The sequence below is a fragment of the Lithobates pipiens genome, unplaced genomic scaffold (genome assembly GCF_037356315.1).
Source record: "Lithobates pipiens isolate NorthernLeopardFrog02 unplaced genomic scaffold, aLitPip1_a1.2 Scaffold_28, whole genome shotgun sequence".
NCBI lineage: Eukaryota > Metazoa > Chordata > Amphibia > Anura > Ranidae > Lithobates > Lithobates pipiens.
The window spans coordinates 29,810,541-29,832,579 of NW_027507789.1; the positions used below are offsets into that span (position 1 = coordinate 29,810,541).

At 43.0% G+C, this 22,039-nt stretch overlaps 1 protein-coding gene across 2 annotated transcripts in view; it reads right to left on the reverse strand.

The window, feature by feature from the left end:
• TRPC4AP (transient receptor potential cation channel subfamily C member 4 associated protein) overlaps nucleotides 1–22,039 on the reverse strand; it is a 100,189-nt gene that overhangs the window by 37,265 nt on the left and 40,885 nt on the right. For both annotated transcript variants that reach the window (XM_077458987.1, XM_077458988.1), the window contains exons 9-18: nucleotides 20,087–20,229; nucleotides 19,827–19,958; nucleotides 18,831–18,889; nucleotides 16,749–16,850; nucleotides 15,244–15,327; nucleotides 15,028–15,118; nucleotides 10,485–10,625; nucleotides 8,897–9,008; nucleotides 8,686–8,798; nucleotides 3,052–3,258 (exon numbers count right to left, since the gene is read on the reverse strand). In XM_077458987.1, the coding sequence (XP_077315113.1) occupies nucleotides 3,052–3,258; nucleotides 8,686–8,798; nucleotides 8,897–9,008; nucleotides 10,485–10,625; nucleotides 15,028–15,118; nucleotides 15,244–15,327; nucleotides 16,749–16,850; nucleotides 18,831–18,889; nucleotides 19,827–19,958; nucleotides 20,087–20,229 (1,184 nt within the window). The remainder of the gene's footprint in view (nucleotides 1–3,051; nucleotides 3,259–8,685; nucleotides 8,799–8,896; nucleotides 9,009–10,484; nucleotides 10,626–15,027; nucleotides 15,119–15,243; nucleotides 15,328–16,748; nucleotides 16,851–18,830; nucleotides 18,890–19,826; nucleotides 19,959–20,086; nucleotides 20,230–22,039) is intronic.

Here is a 22,039-nt window from a genome sequence, read left to right on the forward strand (position 1 = left end):
AGGCAGCGTTCCTCCTCCTCCAAACATGGTTGAGTTGATGCCAAAGAACTTGGATTTTGGTCTCATCTGACCACACTTTCACCCAGCTCTTCTCTGAATCATTCAGATGTTCATTAGCAAACTTCAGATGGGTCTGTACAATTGCCTTCTTCAGCAGGTGGACCTTGCAGGTGCTGCAGGATTTAAGTCCTTCACGATGTAGTGTGTTACCAATTGTTTTCTTGGTGACTTTGGTACCAGCTGCCTTGAGATCATTGACCAGATTCTCCCATGTAGTTCTGGGCTGACCCATCATTTTTCTCATGATCATTAAAACTCCACAAGGAGAGATCTTGCATGGAGCCCCAGACCGAGGGAGAGCGAGTTTTGCGTTTCTTCCATTTGTGAATAATCGCACCAACTGTTGTCACCCTCTCACCAAGCTGCTTGGCGATGGTCTTGTAGCTCATTCCAGCCTTGTGTAGATCTACAATCTTGTTCCTGACATCCTTGGACAGCTCTTTGGTCTTGCCCATGGTGGAGAAATTGAAATCTAATTGATTGCTTCTGTGGACAGGTGTCTTTTATACAGGTAACAAGCTGAGATTAGGAGCACTCCCTTTAAGAGTGGTAATCTCAGCTTGTTACCTGTATAGAAGACACCTGGGAGCCAGAAATCTTGCCGATTGATAGGGGATCAAATACTTATTTCACTCATTAAAATGCAAATCAATTTAGCACTTTTCTGAAATAAGTTTTTCTGGATATTTTTGTTATTCTCACGGTTAAAAAACCTACCAATTAAATTAGAGACTGATCATTCCTTTGTCAGTGGGCAAACGTACAAAATCAGCAGGGGATCAGATATTTTTTCCCCCCCTCACTGTAAAGAACCTGTTCCTGCACCTGCAGGCATCCACAGCCAAAAGGCGTTGCTCTTTAACTCCCAATGGCACCCCCACATGTCTGAAACAAAGCGGTTTCAGGCGCACAAAACCATATGGTGCCACAGCATGTGGCTGTCCTGCAGCAGCATTTTGGAAGAAGGTTCAGCAATCTTTTCACTATATTTCCCACAGGACATTCTAAATGAATGGGCTGCCGTGTCCATGCAAATGTGGCATGCAGGAATAATGAAAATATTTTTTTAAATGACAAAGCCCTATCTCATTGTACACCCTTGGCAGTTAGTTACAGTACCCAGTAGAACTATGGGCAAAATAAAAAATGAAATAGGTTTCAGGCTGTCACATAGTTATATGCCCTGTTGGTTATTTTGCCACTTCCTGCAACAGACAAAGCTGCTAGCAAAAGTTTGTTATTGGAGTTGGGAGGAAAACACACTGTGCTGCCCATATCGGAGGTAAAACGCAATTTTTAGCGGAGTTTTACTGCGCTAGCGGGTGTTAAAAGGGCCCCATTAGTGGCCGGGAAAGGGTTAAAACTGCCCGCAATGGCGGTATAGCCACGCTTCCCCATTGATTTCTATGGGGAGCAGCGGTAAACACACTGCTCCAAAGAAGCTGCTGGCAGGACTTTTCCCGACACCATGCCAGCGCACCGCTCCAGTGTGAAAGCCCTGGGGATTTTACGCTGGAGACAATGGAGCAGCTGTTTGAGGGCAGATTGCAGGCGCTATTTTTAACACTATAGCGCCTGCAAAATGCCCTCAGTGTGAAAGGGGACTGACAGAGGCGATTACAAGTCAGCTTCTATTCCTGTGACTTAAAGAACAAAATCCTCTAACCCTTTGCAGCCAAGGAAGCTGCCATCTTAGCCTAGGTTTGATCTGAAATTCAAGGTTCTGACAGTTCTCATTCACCGCATGCCTTAAACTGATTTGGGAAACAAAGTGATACTAAAGTATTTTCTTGCTTAAAAATAACAAAAATGTTATACTTACCTGCTGTGTAATGGCTTTACACAGAGCAGCCCAGGTCTTCCCAGGTCCTTTCCCTGGCTTTCCTAGCCCCCCTCCCTTCTGCTGAATGACCCCGCAGCAAGCAGCTTGCAATGGAGACACCCAAGCCGAGCCATAGGGGACACCCAAGCAAATGGCACCTGCTGTGTTTCTCAGCCAACCGAGCCTCTGGTACAATATCGCTGGATCAAGATCAGGCAAGTATTAGGGGGGCTGCTGCAAAAGGTTTGTTATAACCTTCTGCCTTTACAACCATTTTAAATCAATGGGTTTAGCTTTAAAAAAAAAAAAAAAAAAAAAACACACAAACACACACACAGTATTTTATTTTTATTTTTTTTTAAACTTCATTCTAACTTCCCTTTTGAATGCTGCCCACCAGATTTTTCTTTAGCTCCAAATCCAGCAATCTTCAATGTGTGACCCTGCTCTAACCTGCATGGCCTCTGCTCTGAAATTGGCCAGTTTGTACCGAATATGTGCAGCAACCTACTTCATTCCTACTGGAAAGCCATATTCTGAGTGGCTATTTAAAGTGGGTTTAAGGCTGAAGGTTTTTTACCTTTGTGCAGTCTATGCATGGGCATAGAGCCAGGGCTCTGTGTCTTATGGACACAGAGCAGGGCTCAGGCACGAGCTGGCACCAGTGCCCCTATAGCAAGCGGCTTATTTGGGGTAATGGTCAAAAGGGAGGAGCCAGGAACGCCAGCAGGAGACCTGAGGATCAAGGCTACTCTGCAAAATCCCTCCAAAAAAAAAAAAAAATCTACTGGCAGGATCAATAGATAATAAAATTATTTTACAAGGAGAAAAGAAAAGGCTGCCGTGTTAATGCTCGTTGCAAAAAAATCCATGTTGCCCACAGATGCATTTTAACCTTACTCGCTCAAGCCCAACAATTTAGCTGGAGTGTCAGAGGTCACCTGAGATCTGACAGTTGTTGGCTGTCAGTTGCCTGGCCTGAAACTGCATACACAGACAACAGATGTCTGTGAAAGAGATTAGGCAGTTGGCAGACCCTCTTGATCACCCTTAGCAATGTCTGCATACACATATCTAGAACAGGTTTGTTTTATTATAAGCAAAAAATTAACAAAAGCTTAAAAATAAAAGTGATAAGTGTTGGAGAGGAAGGATCAAGTAAAACTCACATTCTCTAAACAAGTGCTGTCTTTGTCCTTGTTGAGGTAATGTTGCTGCCAGAAGCGTAGCAGGCTGTGGAAGTTGTTGAGGATAAAACCTGGGTATTTCTCCACACACTCCATGTCCCGGATAGTCTGCAGGTAGTAGGGTAGCCGTCCTTTCCTCCGTGCCAGCATTAAGACAACCAGACTTGTGTTTAAGCAGCTGACATTCTCCTGGAGGAGAAATTAGCATTTGTCAGTTTTAGTCATTTTAAGATTTTCGATACCACATGCTAAACATGTGAAATAGTTGCGGGAAAGTCTAATCTCAGCCATTACCGCTAGCCGACCGTATACTGTATATATTATACGGTGGCAAGGAGGCTCTCCTGTGCTGGATCACATACCTAGCACATGATCCAGCACTTCTGTGTTGACCCACTCCGATTATTCACAGCGGGAGACAATCAGCGGATACCACGAACTTGATACCCACCGATTAGTCATTACACAGGCAGAACGGCAGACTGTCTATGTAAACAATGCAGATTGCTGTTCTGTCAGAAGCGGGGGGGGGGGAGGGGGGCAGAGACATTGATCCTGTGTACCTGATCAGCAAGAACACGGATCTCTATCTTCCACTAGTACAAGGACTTCCCACACTTTAGAAAAACACTGGCTAGGCTCACAGTTACCGTATATACTCGAGTATAAGCCGAGATTTTCAGCCTCTTTTTTGAGGCTGAAAGTGCCCCCCTCGGCTTATACTCGAGTCATCGCTGTCTGCCCGCTCGATCAGCGTGTCGAGCAGACAGACAGCGGCCATTCTATTCAAAAGCCGCGCCTCCGGCTCCGCCTTCGCCTGTGATAGGCGGAACACTGAATTTCCCAGCAGCCTGTGTTCCGCCTATCACGGACATCGTATCATCCTCGTACTACGGACGAGGATGATACGACGTCTGTGATAGGCGGAACACAGGCTGCTGGGAAATTCAGTGTTCCGCCTATCACAGGCGAAGGCGGCGGCGCAGCTTTTGAATTTTACAATGGCCGCCGACGAAGAGGGCACGGGACGGAGGCAAGGCAAGGCACGGCACGGCACGGGACGGGACGGGGGCAAGGCAAGGCACGACACGGGACGGATGCAAGGCAAGGCACGGCACGGGACGGAGGCAAGGAGGCAAGGCACGGGACGGAGGCTCGGGACAAAGGTAGGCTGGACACACACACACACACACACACACACGGATGGATGGAGACACACACACACAGGGATGGATGGATGGATGGATGGAGACACACACACACAGGGATGGATGGATGGATGGATGGAGACACACACACACAGGGATGGATGGATGGATGGATGGAGACACACACACACAGGGATGGATGGATGGATGGAGACACACACACACACAGGGATGGATGGATGGATGGAGACACACACACACAGGGATGGATGGATGGATGGACACACACACACACAGGGATGGATGGATGGATGGACACACACACACACAGGGATGGATGGACGGACACACAGGGATGGACGGACACACAGGGATGGACGGACACACACACAGGGATGGACAGGCATGTCTCACCCTCGGCTTATACACGAGTCAATAAGTTTGCCAGTTTTTTTGGGGGTAAATTGGGGGCCTCGGCTTATATTCGGGTCGGCCTATACTCGAGTATATACGGTAACTCTTTGATCGCCCTGCTGTTAACCCCTTGTCAGCCAGTGTCATTAGTACAGTGACCATGCATATATAGCACTGATCACTGAAAAGTGTCAGTTTTCCGACTGTCCACCTATAAGTGGCTGATCTTCACCATTAGTAGAAGAAAGAAAGAAAAAAAAATTCCATAAAAATATCTTAGTTTGTTGATGCTATAACTTTGGGCAAACACTATATATACGCTTATTGGGATTATTTTTTAACAAAAATACGTAGCAGAATACATGTTGGCTTCAACTGATGAAGACATTAGATTTTTAACAGATTGGATATGTTTGAAAAAAAAATATATATATTTTTACTTTCCGCTTTAAAACTTGGAGTGTTTTTGTTTATAGCGCAAAAAAAAAAAAAAAAAAAAAGAAAAACCGCAGAGGTGATCAAATATCATCATAAAATTTTTTTTTTTAATTTAAAAAGCTATTAGTTGGGAAAAAAACAAACAAATGTTATTTGGCTACAGTCGTATGACCCCGCAATTGTCAGTTAAATTAACGCAGTGCATGATCACAAAAAATGGCCGTGTGTGGGGGGGGAGAATCTTCTGGAGGTCAAGTGATTAAAGCGGAGGTCCACCCTAAAGTGGAGCTTCTGCTCATTGGAACCCTCCCCCCCCTCCGGCGCCACAATTGGCACCTTTCAGGGGGGTGCAGGTACCTGTACAGTACAGGTATCTGCACCCACTTCCGGCGTAGATTCTGCAGAAGCTACGCCCCTTTCCACAGAATCTACACCCCTTTCCGAAGGTCCCCCGCTGTCTGCTGGGAAACACACGGATCCCAGAGACAGCGGGGACCGTCCTTATTGCGCAGCGAGACTCGCGCATGCACAGTAGGGAACCGGGAAATTAAGCCGCAAGGCTCCACTTCCTAATTCTCATAGCCAAGATGGCGGCGGCAGCACCCGAGAGATGACCGAGAGATTGGCTTCGGGTGCCGACATCGCGGACGCGCTGGGCGGGTAAGTGTCATTATTTTAAAAGTCAGTAGCTGCAGTATTTGTAGCTGCTGGCTTTTTAAAAAAAAAAAAAAAAAAAAAAAAACGGCGGACTCACGCTTTAAGCAATTAACTCAAAATAGTTTAGTGAATCGATTAATACCAAACTTATTTTCATTCCGTGATGCTCAAATTCTACACCTCTCTCACATGATGCACGGTGTCAATTATACACAGTCACAGACCTCCGAAGACTATCATTACGGAGACAACCTTCAGCCTAGGTTCACACCGTTCCTCTCCCGCAGGCAGTTGACACTGCCCTATGCGAACCGCTGCGGGTGTCATTACATTGTTAATGACACCCCCAGATCGGTTCACAGATCGCAGTATGAACTCGCACAGGAATCGGATCGCGTAGGTGAGAACACCCATGTGATCCGATTCCAGTGCGGGGCAGAAAAAAGCCCCTGTGCTTTTTCCCGTGAATTTAATGCTAGTTCAGCCATACAACTGTATGGCTGAAATCACATCTCACAGCCATTGCATGTGATCGGCACCTGCAGTGCGGGTGCGAATCACACGCGATTTCTAAAATCTCGTTAGTGTCAACCTGGGCTTAAAAGAGAAGTATACGCGGTGCAAAGCATGTTTGATCCCTGCAGGACCTTGATGGGAACCATTAAAGATCAGCGTGGAGCCTTTTTTCCTGGTGGGATTTATTACTTGCAAGTGAGTTTGACCCGTTCAGGGTCAAAGAAGGAGGAAGCGGCCATTTCACCTGGTGAAGGGAGCACTAGTCACAGATGGTTGGTTTATCTGAGCAGCACTTTTTTTCACAGTGGAATTTGAAGCACACACTCTATATAAGAAGATTTTTAATTTCAATCAACTTTTTTTATACATTTATGATTGGTTTGTTTATTCATTCAGCACATGCGTTTTTTTATTGCTCATTACTGGATTTTAGGGCTGAAACAACTAATCGATTAATTTCATAATCGATTAGTTGTCGATTAATCGATTACTCTTTTCATAATCGATTAATCGGCCAGTAACATAATGGGGTTAAAAAAAAAACTAAACTAAAAATGAGCCCTTTATAGTACAAAAACAGCAAATAATCGTTACTGTAAATACCACTTTCACAGTTCTACAGTTAAAAAAAATGAACCCCTTACAGTAGTGAATATCTGCTTTTTGTTGTAGTATAAAGGGCTACTTTTAGTTTTTTTTTTAACCCCATTATGTTACTAAACATCTTAGACCTGACTCATGTGTTTGACACATACCGTATATACTCGAGTATAAGCCGAGATTTTCAGCCCCTTTTTTGAGGCTGAAAGTGCTCCCCTCGGCTTATACTCGAATCACCGCCGTCTGTCTACCCGATCAGCGTGTCGAGCAGACAGACGGCGGCCATTCCACAATTCAAAAGCCGCGCCTCCCTGTCTGTGATAGGCGGAACACTCAATTTCCCAGCAGTCAGTGGTCCGCCTATCACGGACATCCGCTCATCCTCGTACTACGGACGAGGATGTCCGTGATAGGCGGAACACTGACTGCTGGGAAATTGAGTGTTCCGCCTATCACAGACGGAGGCGCGGCTTTTGAACAGTGGAATGGCCGCCGTCTGTCACAGACAAGAAGAGGTGCGGCGATCCTGGCATGTTTTTACATGCAGATCGACACAGGCTGCAGAAGGACAAAGGCACAGGACACAGGGATGGACGGACACACAGGGATGGACGGACACACAGGGATGGACAGGCATGTCTCACCCTCGGCTTATACACGAGTCAATAAGTTTTCCCATTTTGTTTGTGGTAAATTAGGGGCCTCGGCTTATATTCGGATCGACCTATACTCGAGTATATACGGTAGTTCATTTACATGGTTTTCTATGGGATGCGTTCGTTCACATCTATGCTTTTTTCAGCCGCTGTGTATTTGGAAACAGTCAGGGATGTTTTTTTTTAATGCAAAACAATGCTTTTTTGGTTCAATATACTTCAATGGAGAAGCTGCCGAAAAGCTTGTAATGGGATTTGCAGCAATTTTTGTTTAAAAAATTTAAAATTGTTTTTTTTAACTGCCCAACAACAAATTGGCCAAAAAAAAAAAAAAAAAAATGCAAAAACTCAAATCACAGCAAAATCACATGAGCAAAAATCAAAAGGCACAGCAAAAAGCACTGTAGAAACAGATCAAAAGCAAACTGCATACCAAGCCTTTTGCTGGCCACACTGATCAATTTTCAGATGAAAAATCTTTGTACATTCACTAAAAGAAAGTGGTTTTGAAATTTTCACTCATTTTTAACATTCGGTTTTTAAAATAAGTGTAATTTCTGAACGAAAACCACATACACCGTCTGAAAATTCCTTTCACCAAGCAATTTTCCCCATCTCCAAATTTTCCTGCCACTGTGGTTGAAAATGAACATCGATTTGACCCCCACTAAGGATTAGAAAATCGAATAAACGTTCTTAAAATAAAAAATTTTTGAGGGAAGATCTCCTCTAACAGTATATACAGTATATTTCTGTCTGTTCTCAGAGTGGATTAGAGATTTTCCTCTCTAACCATATAGTTGGTTATTTATATTTACCACTACATAGAGATATTTAAGAATAATTTTTTTTTTTTTTAACGTTACAAAATTAACTAAATTATACACCACACTTTTTTTTTTTTAAGGTTATTAACCAATTAATCGAAACAATAAATCGGCCAACTAATCGATTATGAAAATAATAGTTAGTTGCAGCCCTACTGGATTTATGTATTTGTAGCAGCGCTATAATTTTTTTTTTAAATTTTTTTTAGATACACAGACCTCCACTACCATCTCCGTTTTACAGGGTTAGTTAACCTGTGCTCCATTCTAAAGTCCTGAAGTAAACATACTAAGAGCAGAGCAGCTTTTTCTTTCTGTGTATCTTAATACTAAACGTTCACTTTAAACCTAGTGCCTCACCTGCGTCAATGTCTGCACGTGAATAATATTGACAAGTTTGAAGAGAAAAGACATTTGCACAGACCCCTGAGTCATATAGGACAGCAACCGACACTCCGACAAAACTTCAGCAACTGTTAAAGAGAGAGGGGAAAAGTCATCACAAACCCAGCTGTGCAAAGCCCAGTGGCCCAGACTTGGAGGGGGGGAGGTGCCAAAGTGACTTACTCACCTTTGATATCATCTGATTGGCTATCAAACCGATCTAGAGACAGTGCAATACATCTCACCAGCATGTTGGAGTCCACCAGGGAACTGTTTATCTGATTTAGGAAAACCTGGAACTAAGGGGGAAAAAAAAAAAAAAAAAATTACTTTTTACAGCTATTGGGTATCAGTGTTTTAATGAGCAGTCTGCCTACAACAGTGAAAATTCAGCTACCAGATACTTAAAAAAACAAAAACAAACTGCTTCTTTATGGCATCAACATTTTACTGTAAAGGGTTGTGGACCAATTTTTGGCAGATAAAATAAAATATTTAACATGCTGCCAAACTGTATGACCAGAGCTGGCACTACCACTATACAGCCACCCGCCACACACATGCCTTAACCACTTCCCGACCAGCACACGACGATGTACGTCGACAGAATGGCACGGGCAGGCATATTGGCGTACAGGTACGTCCAATATTCAATGCCGCCCTGCCATCGGGAGCGCGCCGCCGGCGGCGCGCTCCGGCGGCGCGCTCCGGCGCTGGTCGGGACCCCCGTGAGTCCGGTCGCGGGACCCGCGGACTCGATCGCCGCGGGCATCCCCGCGATCGTCTCACGGAGCGGCCGAATGGAGGAAATGCTGTGTAAACAAAATTTCTCCATTCTGCCTAGCAACTAGTGACGCTGATCTCTGCTCCATGTGATTGGAGCAGAGATCAGTGTTCACTAAATGAAAGCCCAACCCCCCCACAGTTAGTAACACACCCCTAGGAACACTTAACCCCTACACTGCCACCCACTGGTTAACCCTTTCACTGCCAGTGTCATTTACACAGGAATCACTGCATTTATATAGCAGTGATTACTGTATAAATGACAATGGTCCCAAAAATGTGTCAAAAATGTCTGATGGGTCCCCCACAATGTCGCAGTCAAAAAAAAAAAAAAAAAAAAAAAAAAAAATCGCTGATCGCCACCATTACTAGTAAAAAAAAAAATAATAAAAATTAATAAAAATGGTATAAAACTATCCCTATTTTGTAAACGCTATAACTTTTGCGCAAATCAATAATCGCTTATTGCGATTTTTTTTACCAAAAATATGTAGAATACGTATCGGCCTAAACTGAGGGAAAAAATGTTTTTTTATATATTTTTGGGGGATATTTATTATAACAAAAAGTAAAAAATAATGCGTTTTTTTCAAAATTGTCGCTCTATTTTTGTTTGTAGCGCAAAAAATAAAAACTGCAGGGGTGATCAAATACCACCAAAAGAAAGCTCTATTTGTGGGAAAAAAAGGACGTCAATTTTGTTTAGGAGCCACGTCGCACGACCGCGCAATTGTCAGTTAAAGCGACGCAGTGCCGAATCGCAAAAAGTGGTCTGGTCTTTGACCAGCAAAATGGTCCGGTCTGCAAGTGGTTAAGGAGCTGTAAAGGCAGAAGGTTTATCTTAATGCATTCTATGCATCAAGATAAAAAAACCTGTGTGGCAGCCCAGCACCCCTCCCCCCCAATTCATTACCAAAAAAAAAGTTATATAAATGAGGATTATTTCAACATTGTGAGCAGTGAAGTTTAACATTAAACATTTCTTCTACCTTCTCCTCTGTAGTGATGTATTTGTTGAATTTCTTGAAGGCATCGATATTAAACTTCATTAGCTCTCCCAGCAGGTCAAAGTAGCTTTGAAGGACGTCCCTCGACTTGCACTCGCTATCCACAATACAGTAAAGGATGTGCTGCAAAATAAAGTGCCGGAGATTACAACTACAAAACTAAAAATATATATTATATAGAAAAGCTCTGGCATGATTGCATGCCATTTAGGGTGCATGCCCAAACCTGCTCATTAAAAAGGAGAAGTCCAGTCTGAGCTCATTGGGTCACAGGAGTACAATGCGTTTTGCACTCCTGTGACCCGTTTTCAGCAGAGATCGGCCTGAAGTCCACTCTCTGCTGATATCACCAAGATCAATCAGTACAGGCACCTCGTCAGCCCGACTCTGGTAGCCTGGATCCGCCAGGTGGCTGGACTGATGACAGTCTCAGGCTCTTAGCGAGCCACCTGCTCCCTGCCCCTCCACAGCTCAGCACTCCAGTGAGCATGGAGGAGCAGAGCAGGTGAGCTACTGATTGACAGTCAGCAGCTCTCCACTCGGGGAGCAGTGAGAACCGAGCCATCGGCAGTGTTCGGGGGCTTGGTTCTCAGTGAAGAGGCGCCGGGGGACCGATGCTGCATCCACCTAGGTAAGTATGAATCTGCAAAAAACAGGACTCCCACACTTCTTTAAAGTGGTAGTAAACTTATTACCAAACCTACAACAGTAAAATCAGTCTGTATATGTAGTAAAGCATGCTTGTTAAATACTCACTGTGGAACCTAAGAGGTTAATCCTCTACATTGTGTAAAAAACTGATCCTGTATGCACAGATCCTCTCCTCCTTGCAGTGCCCCCCAAAACATGTCTGGATAAGACAGTTAGTGGAGTCAGTCTGCACATGCTCAGTTTGGTGTGTTTTTTTACTTGTGAGAGTGCCTGTGACCAGCACAGGGCCAATCAGAGGGTCAGGGGTCCTGAATCCTCATAGGACAGCAAGTGAAGTATGAAAAATCCTTCTACAAGCTTTAACTAAACACTGATAGAATTCACAAGACTGCAAAGAGACTCCAAAAAGGAGCAGGATGAAGTGTAGCACTATCTTTTGTCCACATCTTGGATACAAGAACTTTCATGGGGGGTATCAGGGGATTCGGGGTCAGCGGGGTTTTAAATGACAACGTTGTCAATTACTGCAGTATTTATTAGTCACTGTGTACTTTGTAGGAAAGAGGTCCAACAGTGCGGTCGTTATACCAAATTGGTTGGACTTTATTCATTTATTTGTGTAATTCATCAATAAAGCCTTATCTTTTGTACAAAATACCATTGCTGAACCATCCCTGAATTGCTTTCTGTGGACAATTCTGTCCCTCTTTTTTTTGAATAGAGTATCCAATTTCTTATGGGGAGGTATCCCACCCTTTGGACGAATTGGTCATTGTTCAAATTAGCTTCATAATACTTTTGCAGGGTTTATTCCAAGATCGATTCATTTTGCGATACCACCCATGTTGTCTATGCATTGGTCTGCCCTTGTGGGCTCATGTACATAGGACAGACTAAACAAACCCTTAAAATAAGAACTGGGGAGCACGTAGCAAATATTCTAAAAAGGGATTTAAGTATCAGTGTCTCAGAACATTATAGAAGATACCATGCCAAAGACTCCTCCACCCTGCAGTTTTGGGGGTGTTGAGAGTTTTTCCAGAGTGGAGGGAATCAAATAGAGAGATCTAAGAAATATGGATCCATATATTGTAGACGATGAATCCCGATGGGTTAAATATTGATTTAGGATTTAAATTGTTTTATCAGTAATTTATCAATTTTGTGGCTCTGGAGAGAGATCGATAGGATAGATATATAGCGTGATTTTCTAAACACATTTTTAAAGATTTAACAATAAAACAAAATTACTACATGAATATGTTGGTCTAGTCATTAATTTATACCATTAATGCTATAATTTTATTTTTCGTAAAAGCATTAGTATTGCTTCTCCTTCATTGCACATATACATTTCTATTATTAGGAGCTTTTTAGTAGCTGGAGGGCTCTTATATAAAATCAGTGTGAAAGCGATTAAATGAAATTTGTGTATAGTTAAATTAGTTCCCCGTGATCATGGGGTTAATTGCACATATGGATAAAGCTGCAATGGACTGGAGAGATATGTTCTCTTTAGTAGTTGTGCTGACATATCGGATTGTGTGCTTGTTCCTAATACTAATTGACTTGAGGATCTTTATAGACCACACCGAATGTGATTTTATGTGGCATCTTTTATATCTTCAAGCTAAATTAGCATTTAATCATTACGGGTTTAATTGCACATATGGATGAAGTTGCGGTATTCCTGCAGTGCGTTTTCACTCAGCAGTTGGCCATGCTGACAGATCTTATGAAGAGTCTATTGGTGACTGAGATCAATAGTGCAACAATTAGGCTAATGGAAAGTAGACAATATAGCATGTGATTATATGCACCTGACGTTATGTTGAGCCGTTAGCAATTAGGGAGGAGGAGGAGGATATTTTAGCTTGGTTGCCACGTCACCACCCCCTGTCAAGAAGTGACGAAATGCGTCTGGACATGGCTACACGGTGACTGTATGCTGAGGTTGGGAACGCAAACTGATGTCTGGCAAATGAAGGAGTGGCGAGATTGCGGAGCAGTGCTTCCCGGCTCATCTTGTACCGAATAACGCGAAGGCTTGTTTTATTTTGATTTGATTCAGACAAGAGAACAGAGTGTGGCGTTTACAAGTGACTCTTCAATTTAAACCCTGAGCTTATTTGCCAAACACGAGAGTGAATGACAACAGCATCTGGTGAGCCTGTTTCTTTAGGGGTTTGATCTCCCGTTTATCAGGGTGGAGGAATTGGTGTAATTTCACATTAATATTTTGCACATTTCAAAGAGGACTGCTTTTCAGATGTGTGGAATTGTAACATTTTCACTATTCATTTAAAGGACATGGACATTCATTTTGGACACCATTATAATTATTGTTCAATCAACTTTTGAGCGCTACTGTGGAAAAGTTTATATGTGATTTTTAATTATTTTTATTTTTCCACTTGTTGGTTGACTTGTATTATTTAACCCATTTCCCGACCAGCTCACATTTACGGTGGCATGTTGGCTCCTTCCCACTAATGGCCGTATGGGTACGTTGGCGCGGCCGCTGCATGGCGGGGGAATAAAGGCGCGTGGCGGCAATGTTCCACCGACCACCCATGATCACGGGCACAGAACAGGGATGTGTGTATGCAAACACAAATCCCCGTTCTGACAGGGGAGGAGATAATTAGGAACAGCGATATGTCACCTCCCAGTGAGAAACACTAAAGGGAACACATGTAACCCCTTGATCGCCCCCTAGTGTTAATCTCTTCCCTGCCAGTGACATTTATACAGTAATCAGTGGCTATTTTTAGCTCTGATCGCTGTATAAAGGTCACGATGGTCCTAAAAAACAAAAAAACACACACACAAACACACACACACAAACACACACCCCTACCCCTGATTGCCGCCACCATTACTAGTAAAAAAATATTATAAAAATTCCAAAAATCTATACCCCATTTTGTAGGCGCTATAACATTTGTGCAAACCAATCAATATTCGCTTATTGCGATTTTTTTGACTCTTGAAGAAATTTTTTTTTTTTTTTAATTTCAGGATATTTATCATAGCAAAAAGTAAAAGAAAAAAATAGTTTTTCAAAATTGTCTGTTTTTTTCCTTATAGTGCAAAAAATAAAAATGCAAGAGGTTATCAAATACCACCCAAAAAAAAAAAACTTCAATTTTATTAGGGTACAGCGTCGCACAACCGCGTAATTGTCAGTTAAAGCTGAAGCAGCACTAATCATTTATATTTTAGGTGTCACAAGCGCAGTGATTCCATTTTAAAAATGTTAATATATTGTAACGTACTAGTCCTTAGATGTGGTGATTGCATTGGTTTCTATTTTACAAAGGAAAGCACTTATGTGTAACTGAGATGAGGGGAACAACCTTGAGCAACATTACAGCATGTAAGTGCTGTCACTCTAGTGTGTTATTGGCAGGATCAATATAAAAAAAAAAAAAAAAAAAAAAAAAAAAAACTAGCTCAGCCACCACATCTATAATCTAGTAAGCTTCACTATATTAAAAGTGTTGCTAAAGGTTCAAGGTTTTTTTTTTTACCTTCATGCATTGTACCTATGCATAACGGTAAAAACCATGCGTGTTGCAATCCCCCCCCACCACCACTTATCTAAGCCCCATCACAATCCAGCAATGTCCGGGGACTCAGTCCTGACTGGCTGCGACAGCAGCGGGTGCCATTAGCAAATCAGGAGAGAGGGGGGGCTAAGCCACGGCTGTGTGTGTAAATGGACAAAAAAAAAAAAAAAAAAAACCTAATATCACTTTACATTTCTGTTTTTGGGTTTAGACACACTTTAATTCAACCCTCAACTTCTAAGTATGTGAGGGTATTATCAGAGCTGTTGTCAGTAGAAAAAGATGTAGTCATTGCACCTCACCTCTAATAATCCTCTTTTTAGTAGAAACATCTGGTCTGCATATGACGTCACCCCACGAAGAAAGCTTTCCACAGCTCGTGCTTGCCAGAACCTAGACACAGATCAGAATTAGGAAATGCAATGGCCATCAAAAGAACCTTATGGATGATGCTCATCTAACACATGAAAGCTAAACCATGATCATTCCTGAATAAACTAGCAATGCACTCAACACACCTGAAAGACGACTCTACTGGTTCCTTTTTCATGACCTGCAGTAATCTGGTTAATAGTCCCTTTTTCCCATCGCACACCAAGCTCCTGAAACACATGGCATGCAGAAAATTATAAAAAGGTCATTAAACATCGTGAAACCCAAGTAACGAGTGCCAATATAGTAAGTGATTGAAATGCTGGTTCTAAATTCTATTTGTGTAAAATTTAATTAAATTTTTAAAATTTTGATAAGTGTACAAAGTGTATCAAGTATTGTAGTAGGGATCAATCAAGAGCCATTTATCCATGGGGCCTGGGTTTAAAGTTCCAAACCAAAATCAAGGGTTTTTTGCAAAGCCAAGGGGCTTCTGCACTGTTAGTGAAGTATATAGTTATAAACCTGTGTCATCATGGGTCAGCATCTCATCTTAGTCCCAGGACCTTCAAGGAACATTGTGACGCCGACTGCAGCAGAGTCGCATAATAAAGTGAAGTCAAGGATACAGCTTGTGCTTACCACAGAGCGATGGTAGAAGGCATACTGATCTGCAGTACAACTGTCAGCATGATGATGCAGCAGATAGTAAGGAAAAATACTGGTGCTTTAATCAAATGACACACAAGCATGCCCTCAATCCAAGTATATGGAGCTGCACCTCCCCCATCTCCACACAGTTTGAGGCCTTTACACATGTGGAAAAATCAAAATAAAAATTGTGACCGTAGCAGTGCCCTTTTCTGTCAGGGCTGGGCGCAGCCCATCCTCCTGAGCTGGCCGCTCAGCTGTTGGCTAATTTCCAGCTCCCATCTCTCCAGTTACTCAGCTGTTGAGAATATCCTGCTACTCAGTCCTGCCTACTTAAGCCGCCCAGCCCAGAGGATCTCTGCCTTCGCCTTGGTCATCAGAGGCGCATTCCTGCTCCTGTGTCCGCCCCCAGGGGGAACACCCGTTTTACGGGGTGTCTCAGTCTACGCCATCTGTTGCCCTCATGGGCCTCCATTGGCGAGTCGTACTGGTTTTTATTTAATACTCCAATACAAATACACCTTTGGCAACATAGCTGCATTTTGGTTTTCTTGTTACTGTAATCTCACAATTATATCTTTTATAGATGTTTTGGTTGACGCCTCCTGAGGAAGTGGCATTGGCCACAAAACATGTTGAGGTCCACGTCTATACCTACGTCATTGTGCCTCTACCTATCTGTGGGGGGGGGTTCTATAATTTTTACATTTTATTGTTGTCATATGGATTTTTGCAACAACTGCTTTGATGTTTTTGTTGTAATTTATGTAAATATTTTTGTATATTTTGTAATAAGTTATTTTTATTAATGTTCTATTGTATATTTGGGTACCGTGATGGTCCTTATTCACCATAGGTAATTGAGGGCAATTTTTGGAGTAGCCCTTGTCCAATCCCCCTTTCTTTCTCATTACTGTTAAAAGAATTGCTTGGCTGAAATTCCTTCTGGCTCCATGATCAAAAAAGCTTTAAATGAAGTCTGAAGATCAGTGGGGCTTACCTGTCTGTATTCAATACAGCCTCAACTTCTGGGATACTGGCTTTTAAAGAGATTGCACTCAGTTCATTTAATTCTTGGCTATTGAGAAGTAAATATTTATTCCTAAAAATGAACACAATAGATTAGTAAAGAATTGCTCAAATGTGAACACAGATATTTGCTACAGCAAGACAAAACCAAAAAAAAGTGTTTTTACTTTCATTTAATGCCAAAAAAATAAAAAATAAAATAATCCCACATCTGACATTATGTATATTATATACATAACAGTTTTTAGGTCATTAACTTTTAGGCCTGGTTCACACCTATGCAGGTTGCAGTTTGTATATTCCAGGTGCATTTTGTGTTTTTCAATACACGTTTTCGATCCACTGAAGTCCATGAAACCTAACACAGAAAAAAAAGTCCCTGGCCCTTTCCATAAAACGCATAGATGTGAACGTGACCCATAGGAAATCATGGTAAGTCGACTGTATTGCGTTTCTGCAAAAATAAAAAAAAATAATGCATAGGTGTGAAGGCCTTAGTAAAGCTAGATACACACTATACAACGTTTGCGGTTTGATCTCCTTTAGGATTTACCTTCAACTTAAAGTGCATACAAACTGAAAAGTGTTTAGGTTTGAGCTCATATTATATGGCTTTGGTAAATCTAAAGGAAATTTTATAGTGTGTATCCAGATTTAGACCTGGACAGTAGCACTGACTGACAAAAAGCTCAGTCAACATGCAGTATTAGTAAGCAACAAACCAAAAAGCTTACAACTTGCAAATTTTATGACTATTTAAAGCGGAACTTCTGTAATTTTTCACCTATTAAATCTTCTGCCCTTGTTTTAACTGGATAGTACAAAAATAAATAAAAAGTTTCTCCTGCCAGTAAATACCTTATACAGCCCACTTCCTGTTTCTGGTCCTAGGCTTATGACATCATGCACATCTCTCTCAGGAGAGAGTTTGCCAGGAAAGGAGGGGGTGGTGGTCAGTCATAAGAGGGCCAATATGAGCTGCAGAGCTAGAGTGTGCCCGTGTGTGTCTGTGTAAATCCAGGAAGTGAACAGGCAGGAGCTTCAGCTGCCCAGTTAAAATGGTTGCAGCCAGACTCATTGGAGGGAGATATTTGCAGCATATTTGGCAAGTACAGAATCACAGTACCGTATATACCTCGAGTATAAGCCGAGATTTTCAGCCCCTTTTTTTTAGGCTGAAAGTGCCCCCCTCGGCTTATACTCGAGTCACCGCCGTCTGCCTAACCGATCAGCGTGTCGTGCAGACAGACGGCGGCCATTCCACTATTCAAAAGCCGCGCCTCCCTGTCTGTGATAGGCGGAACACTCAATTTCCCAGCAGTCAGTGGTCCGCCTATCACGGACATCCGCTCATCCTCATACTACGGACGAGGATGAGAGGATGTCCGTGATAGGCGGAACACTGACTGCTGGGAAATTGAGTGTTCCGCCTATCACAGACAGAGGCGCGGCTTTTGAACAGTGGAATGGGCGCCGTCTGTCACAGACGAGGAGGAGAGGTGCGGCGATCCTGGCATGGCCGCCGTATGTTTTTTATACATGCAGATCGGTGCAAAATGGGACACAGAGGCTGCAGATGGACACAGAGGCTGCAGATGGACACAGAGGCTGCAGATGGACACAGAGGCTGCAGATGGACACAGAGGCTGCAGATGGACACAGAGGCTGCAGATGGACACAGAGGCTGCAGATGGACACAGAGGCGGACACAGTGATGGACACAGGGAGGTATACAGCTGCAGATGGGCATTGTTGACCCTCTTTTCCACTCTTTTAAGCTGTAACAGTAGCTGCTGCATGTCTCACCCTTGGCTTATACACGAGTCAATAAGTTTTCCCAGTTTTTTTGTGGTAAATTAGGGGCCTCGGCTTATATTCGAGTCGACCTATACTCGAGTATATACGGTATATATAAAACAATATGCAAAGTAGTTGAAGGGAAGTTTCAGAATGGCAAAGATGTTTTTATTACAAATTAAGCAGACTGTGGTTCCCCTTTAAAAAAATTGTGTCCATTATATATAAAAAACAAAAAACACACAAAACTACTCACTCATGATGGTCGCTAAAGCTCTGTAGCAATCTTAGAAACTGTATCTTCAGGGAAATGTCCTAGCAAAGGAAACAAGATTTACACAATAGGTACAAATGAACCATTTTAAAAATAGGCCTCCATAGCCATGTACAGTTTATCAACTTTGAGGGTACCAGATGCTGAAGCCTGCCCAACAAAATAAAGATAAAGTAATTCTACTCCTGTTCAATCAAGTTTACAACTCATTTATCTCCACTTCTTTTCTGCTGCTCCCCTGCCACCAGACCACCTAAGATTCCGGAGACTATTGTGATGTTCTAAGAAAATCTAATCTTAAAAAGTCTGTACAAACCCTCATGAGATAAAGAGTTGGGGCCTGGAAAATGGACTGCAGCATTGGCGACTCTGTGGCTAGAGGAGTGCAGGGAAGTAAAAAACATTAGCTGCTTATGGAACATCTTGTAAAGAAATCTGGTATTTTACCAACTATGGACAAAACACGTTTTAAAGGGGAGAATTTGTGTTGTTTAGACAAAAATGGCCTATCAGTAACTTTTTCAGAACCTCAATCTCCCCATCCTTTATAGCAAATCTCAAGATTTCACACTGGCCAAATGATAGGACTTGTCAGTTACTGCAAATGATAGCTATAGTTAGGTTTCTGAACATTTAGCACGTATCATGCTTGCTGCACTCTGAACTAGCCAACAGCAGACCAAAGACAGCTGTCGGCTAAAGCCACAGAGACAGTCTAGGCTCTGAAAGCATCCAGACAATATTCCACCCAGATGCCCGACTGGCAGCTGGCTCAGCCTCTCAGTGCACCACTGTGAGCCTGAGCCAGACTCCCCCCCCCCCCCCTGCTTTCCCCAGTGAGCAATGGAGGTCACAGCACTCTGCTCAGAGCGGACAGAGAACTGAGCGATCATGCGAGTCAGCAGGGGTTCGATGTTGCAGCCATATAAGTATGTCTTTTTTTTTCATTTCGCACACTTCTTTATTATTATTACTCACTGGACTGCAGTCGCAGTTCTGGTTGTGCCCATGGAGTACCAGAGTGGATGCAGGGTGCTTCCGCCATATCAGCTTGTCAAACAGATTATTCAATCCTGGGATCAGTTTAAACTCAGCAATCATTTTATGGACCTGACATAAGAGGAAATAGGAAACAATGAAGATGGGGAAAACCTAAAATTTTTAGGCATAGCAGACCGTCCAAAAAAAAATAAATAAATAAAGAAAATAAAGAAAATAAAAAAAAGAGGTCCACAAACCTGATTTCTCTGTCTTCCCATCAGCAAGACACAGAGAACATAGAGAACCTCTACTTTGTACATGATCTCATGCATGATGTTCATGGAATGTGGGAGCTGCGTTCTTGGGGTGGGATTTACCAGGCCGCTTTCATCAGACGACTCTAAAAATGAACAGCATGTTAGAGAAGAGCTTCACTAGATTAAGAAAGTGCTGCAACCGGCAGTGAAAATCCAGAAAAAAAAAATTGTCACATATACCCAATAAAAGCATACTCATGGTTGGATTGAATGGTGAAGTTTGAGAAATGATGCAATCTTTAGACCCCTTTCACACTGAGGCGCTCAAAAACTGCCCAGAAAACGTCAGCCGTTTTTGCAGTGTTAGCGGGGCTTTTTATTTATTTATTTTTTTAAAGGCCATGATGTGACAAAAAAAAAAAAATGTTCTGCGGTGCTTTTTAAAGCACTCCAAACTTGCCACTAGCAGGACTTTTTGCACCGCCCCCATGTAGAAGCTTTAATTTAAAATGAATGGGAAGCAGTTTTCAAGCGCTATTTTTAGTGCAAAAGTACCTCAGTGTGAAAGGGGCCTCATCTATGTATGGCTAAAAGCAATGCCTTGAAATAAGCATATTTAATAAACCTGTAAAACCATAAATAGGGACAATTAATATCGTTCAAAGTTTTTTTTGCACATTGCTTACTCATACTTACTCTTTTTAAATAAATTTTTGACGTGAACCTGGGCTTTGCCTAGATGTTGTAGCAGATTCACATAAAGCTGAACGCCAGGCAAGACAGATGAAGATTTAGGCTAGGTTCACACCGCTGCGATGCGGGAACGCCGCGAATCCGCAGCGTTTTCCCGCATCGCATACCTCCCGCCGGCAGTTCACACTGCCCTATGCGGACGGCTGGGGGTGTCAATGTTATGTTAATGACACCCCCAGATCCGTCGGCATATCGCAGTGCGATCTGCCGACTCGCACAGGAATCGGATCGCATGGTGTGAACCCCCATGCGATCCGATTCCGTTGCGGACCCAAAAAAGGGTCCCGTGCGAGTTTGCTGCGGGACCGCTGCGAGTTCAGCCATACTATCTGTATGGCTGAACTCGCAGCGCTACGGAGATCGGATGTGATTTGCTGTGCGAATCACATCCGGTTCTCCCCCCGCAGCGGTGTGAACCCAGCCTTAATCAGCAAAGTGAGACAGATGAGATCACATTTCTGTTAGTTGGGCTGCTTTCATCCTAGGGCAGGCGCTGATGGTAAAAACACAGCTAGTTTTAGCTGCGCTTTACCGTAGTTTTAGTTGAGGTATTCGGCTGCTAGCAGGGGGGCTTTTACCCCCCGCTAGCAGCCAAATAAAGGGTTAAATGCACCCGTGCAGCGCCGCTGCCGAAGTGATTTGCAGGCGCTTTGGCAGCGCTGCCCATTCATTACAATGGACAGGAGCGGTGTAAACACCACTCTTTTTTTTTTTTAAATGTTCTGCCAGCCCAGGGCCCCAGCAGGAAAGCACTCTGGCTCACACTGGGACTGCAGGGGAGGCGCTTTTCAGGCGCTATTTTTTAGCCCAAATGCACCTGAAAACCGCCTCAGTGTGCAAGGGGTCTTAAAGTGTCAGTGAACCCCCAAATTCTTCTCCTTATTGGCGCCAAAAAGATTTCCAATTACTATGCATTTCTTCTATAAAAAAAAAAAAAAAGGAAATCATTAATTTGAGAGGAAATTCCTGGGGATGATGCCAGTTCCAGAGTAAAAATGCATTGCCAATCTGCGGTGTATGCTCTAGTTCCTCTTTTCTCCTCTTCTAGCCCCCCCCCCCCCCCTAATGTGGCACTCCGGAATGTCTTACAGAGTAGCTTAGCTCTAGGCACATGAATTGTCACATACTTCCTCAGAGATGTCCTCTGATCACTTCATTGCAGTGCGGTGGAATACAGGGATTTACACGGCAGCAGTCTTT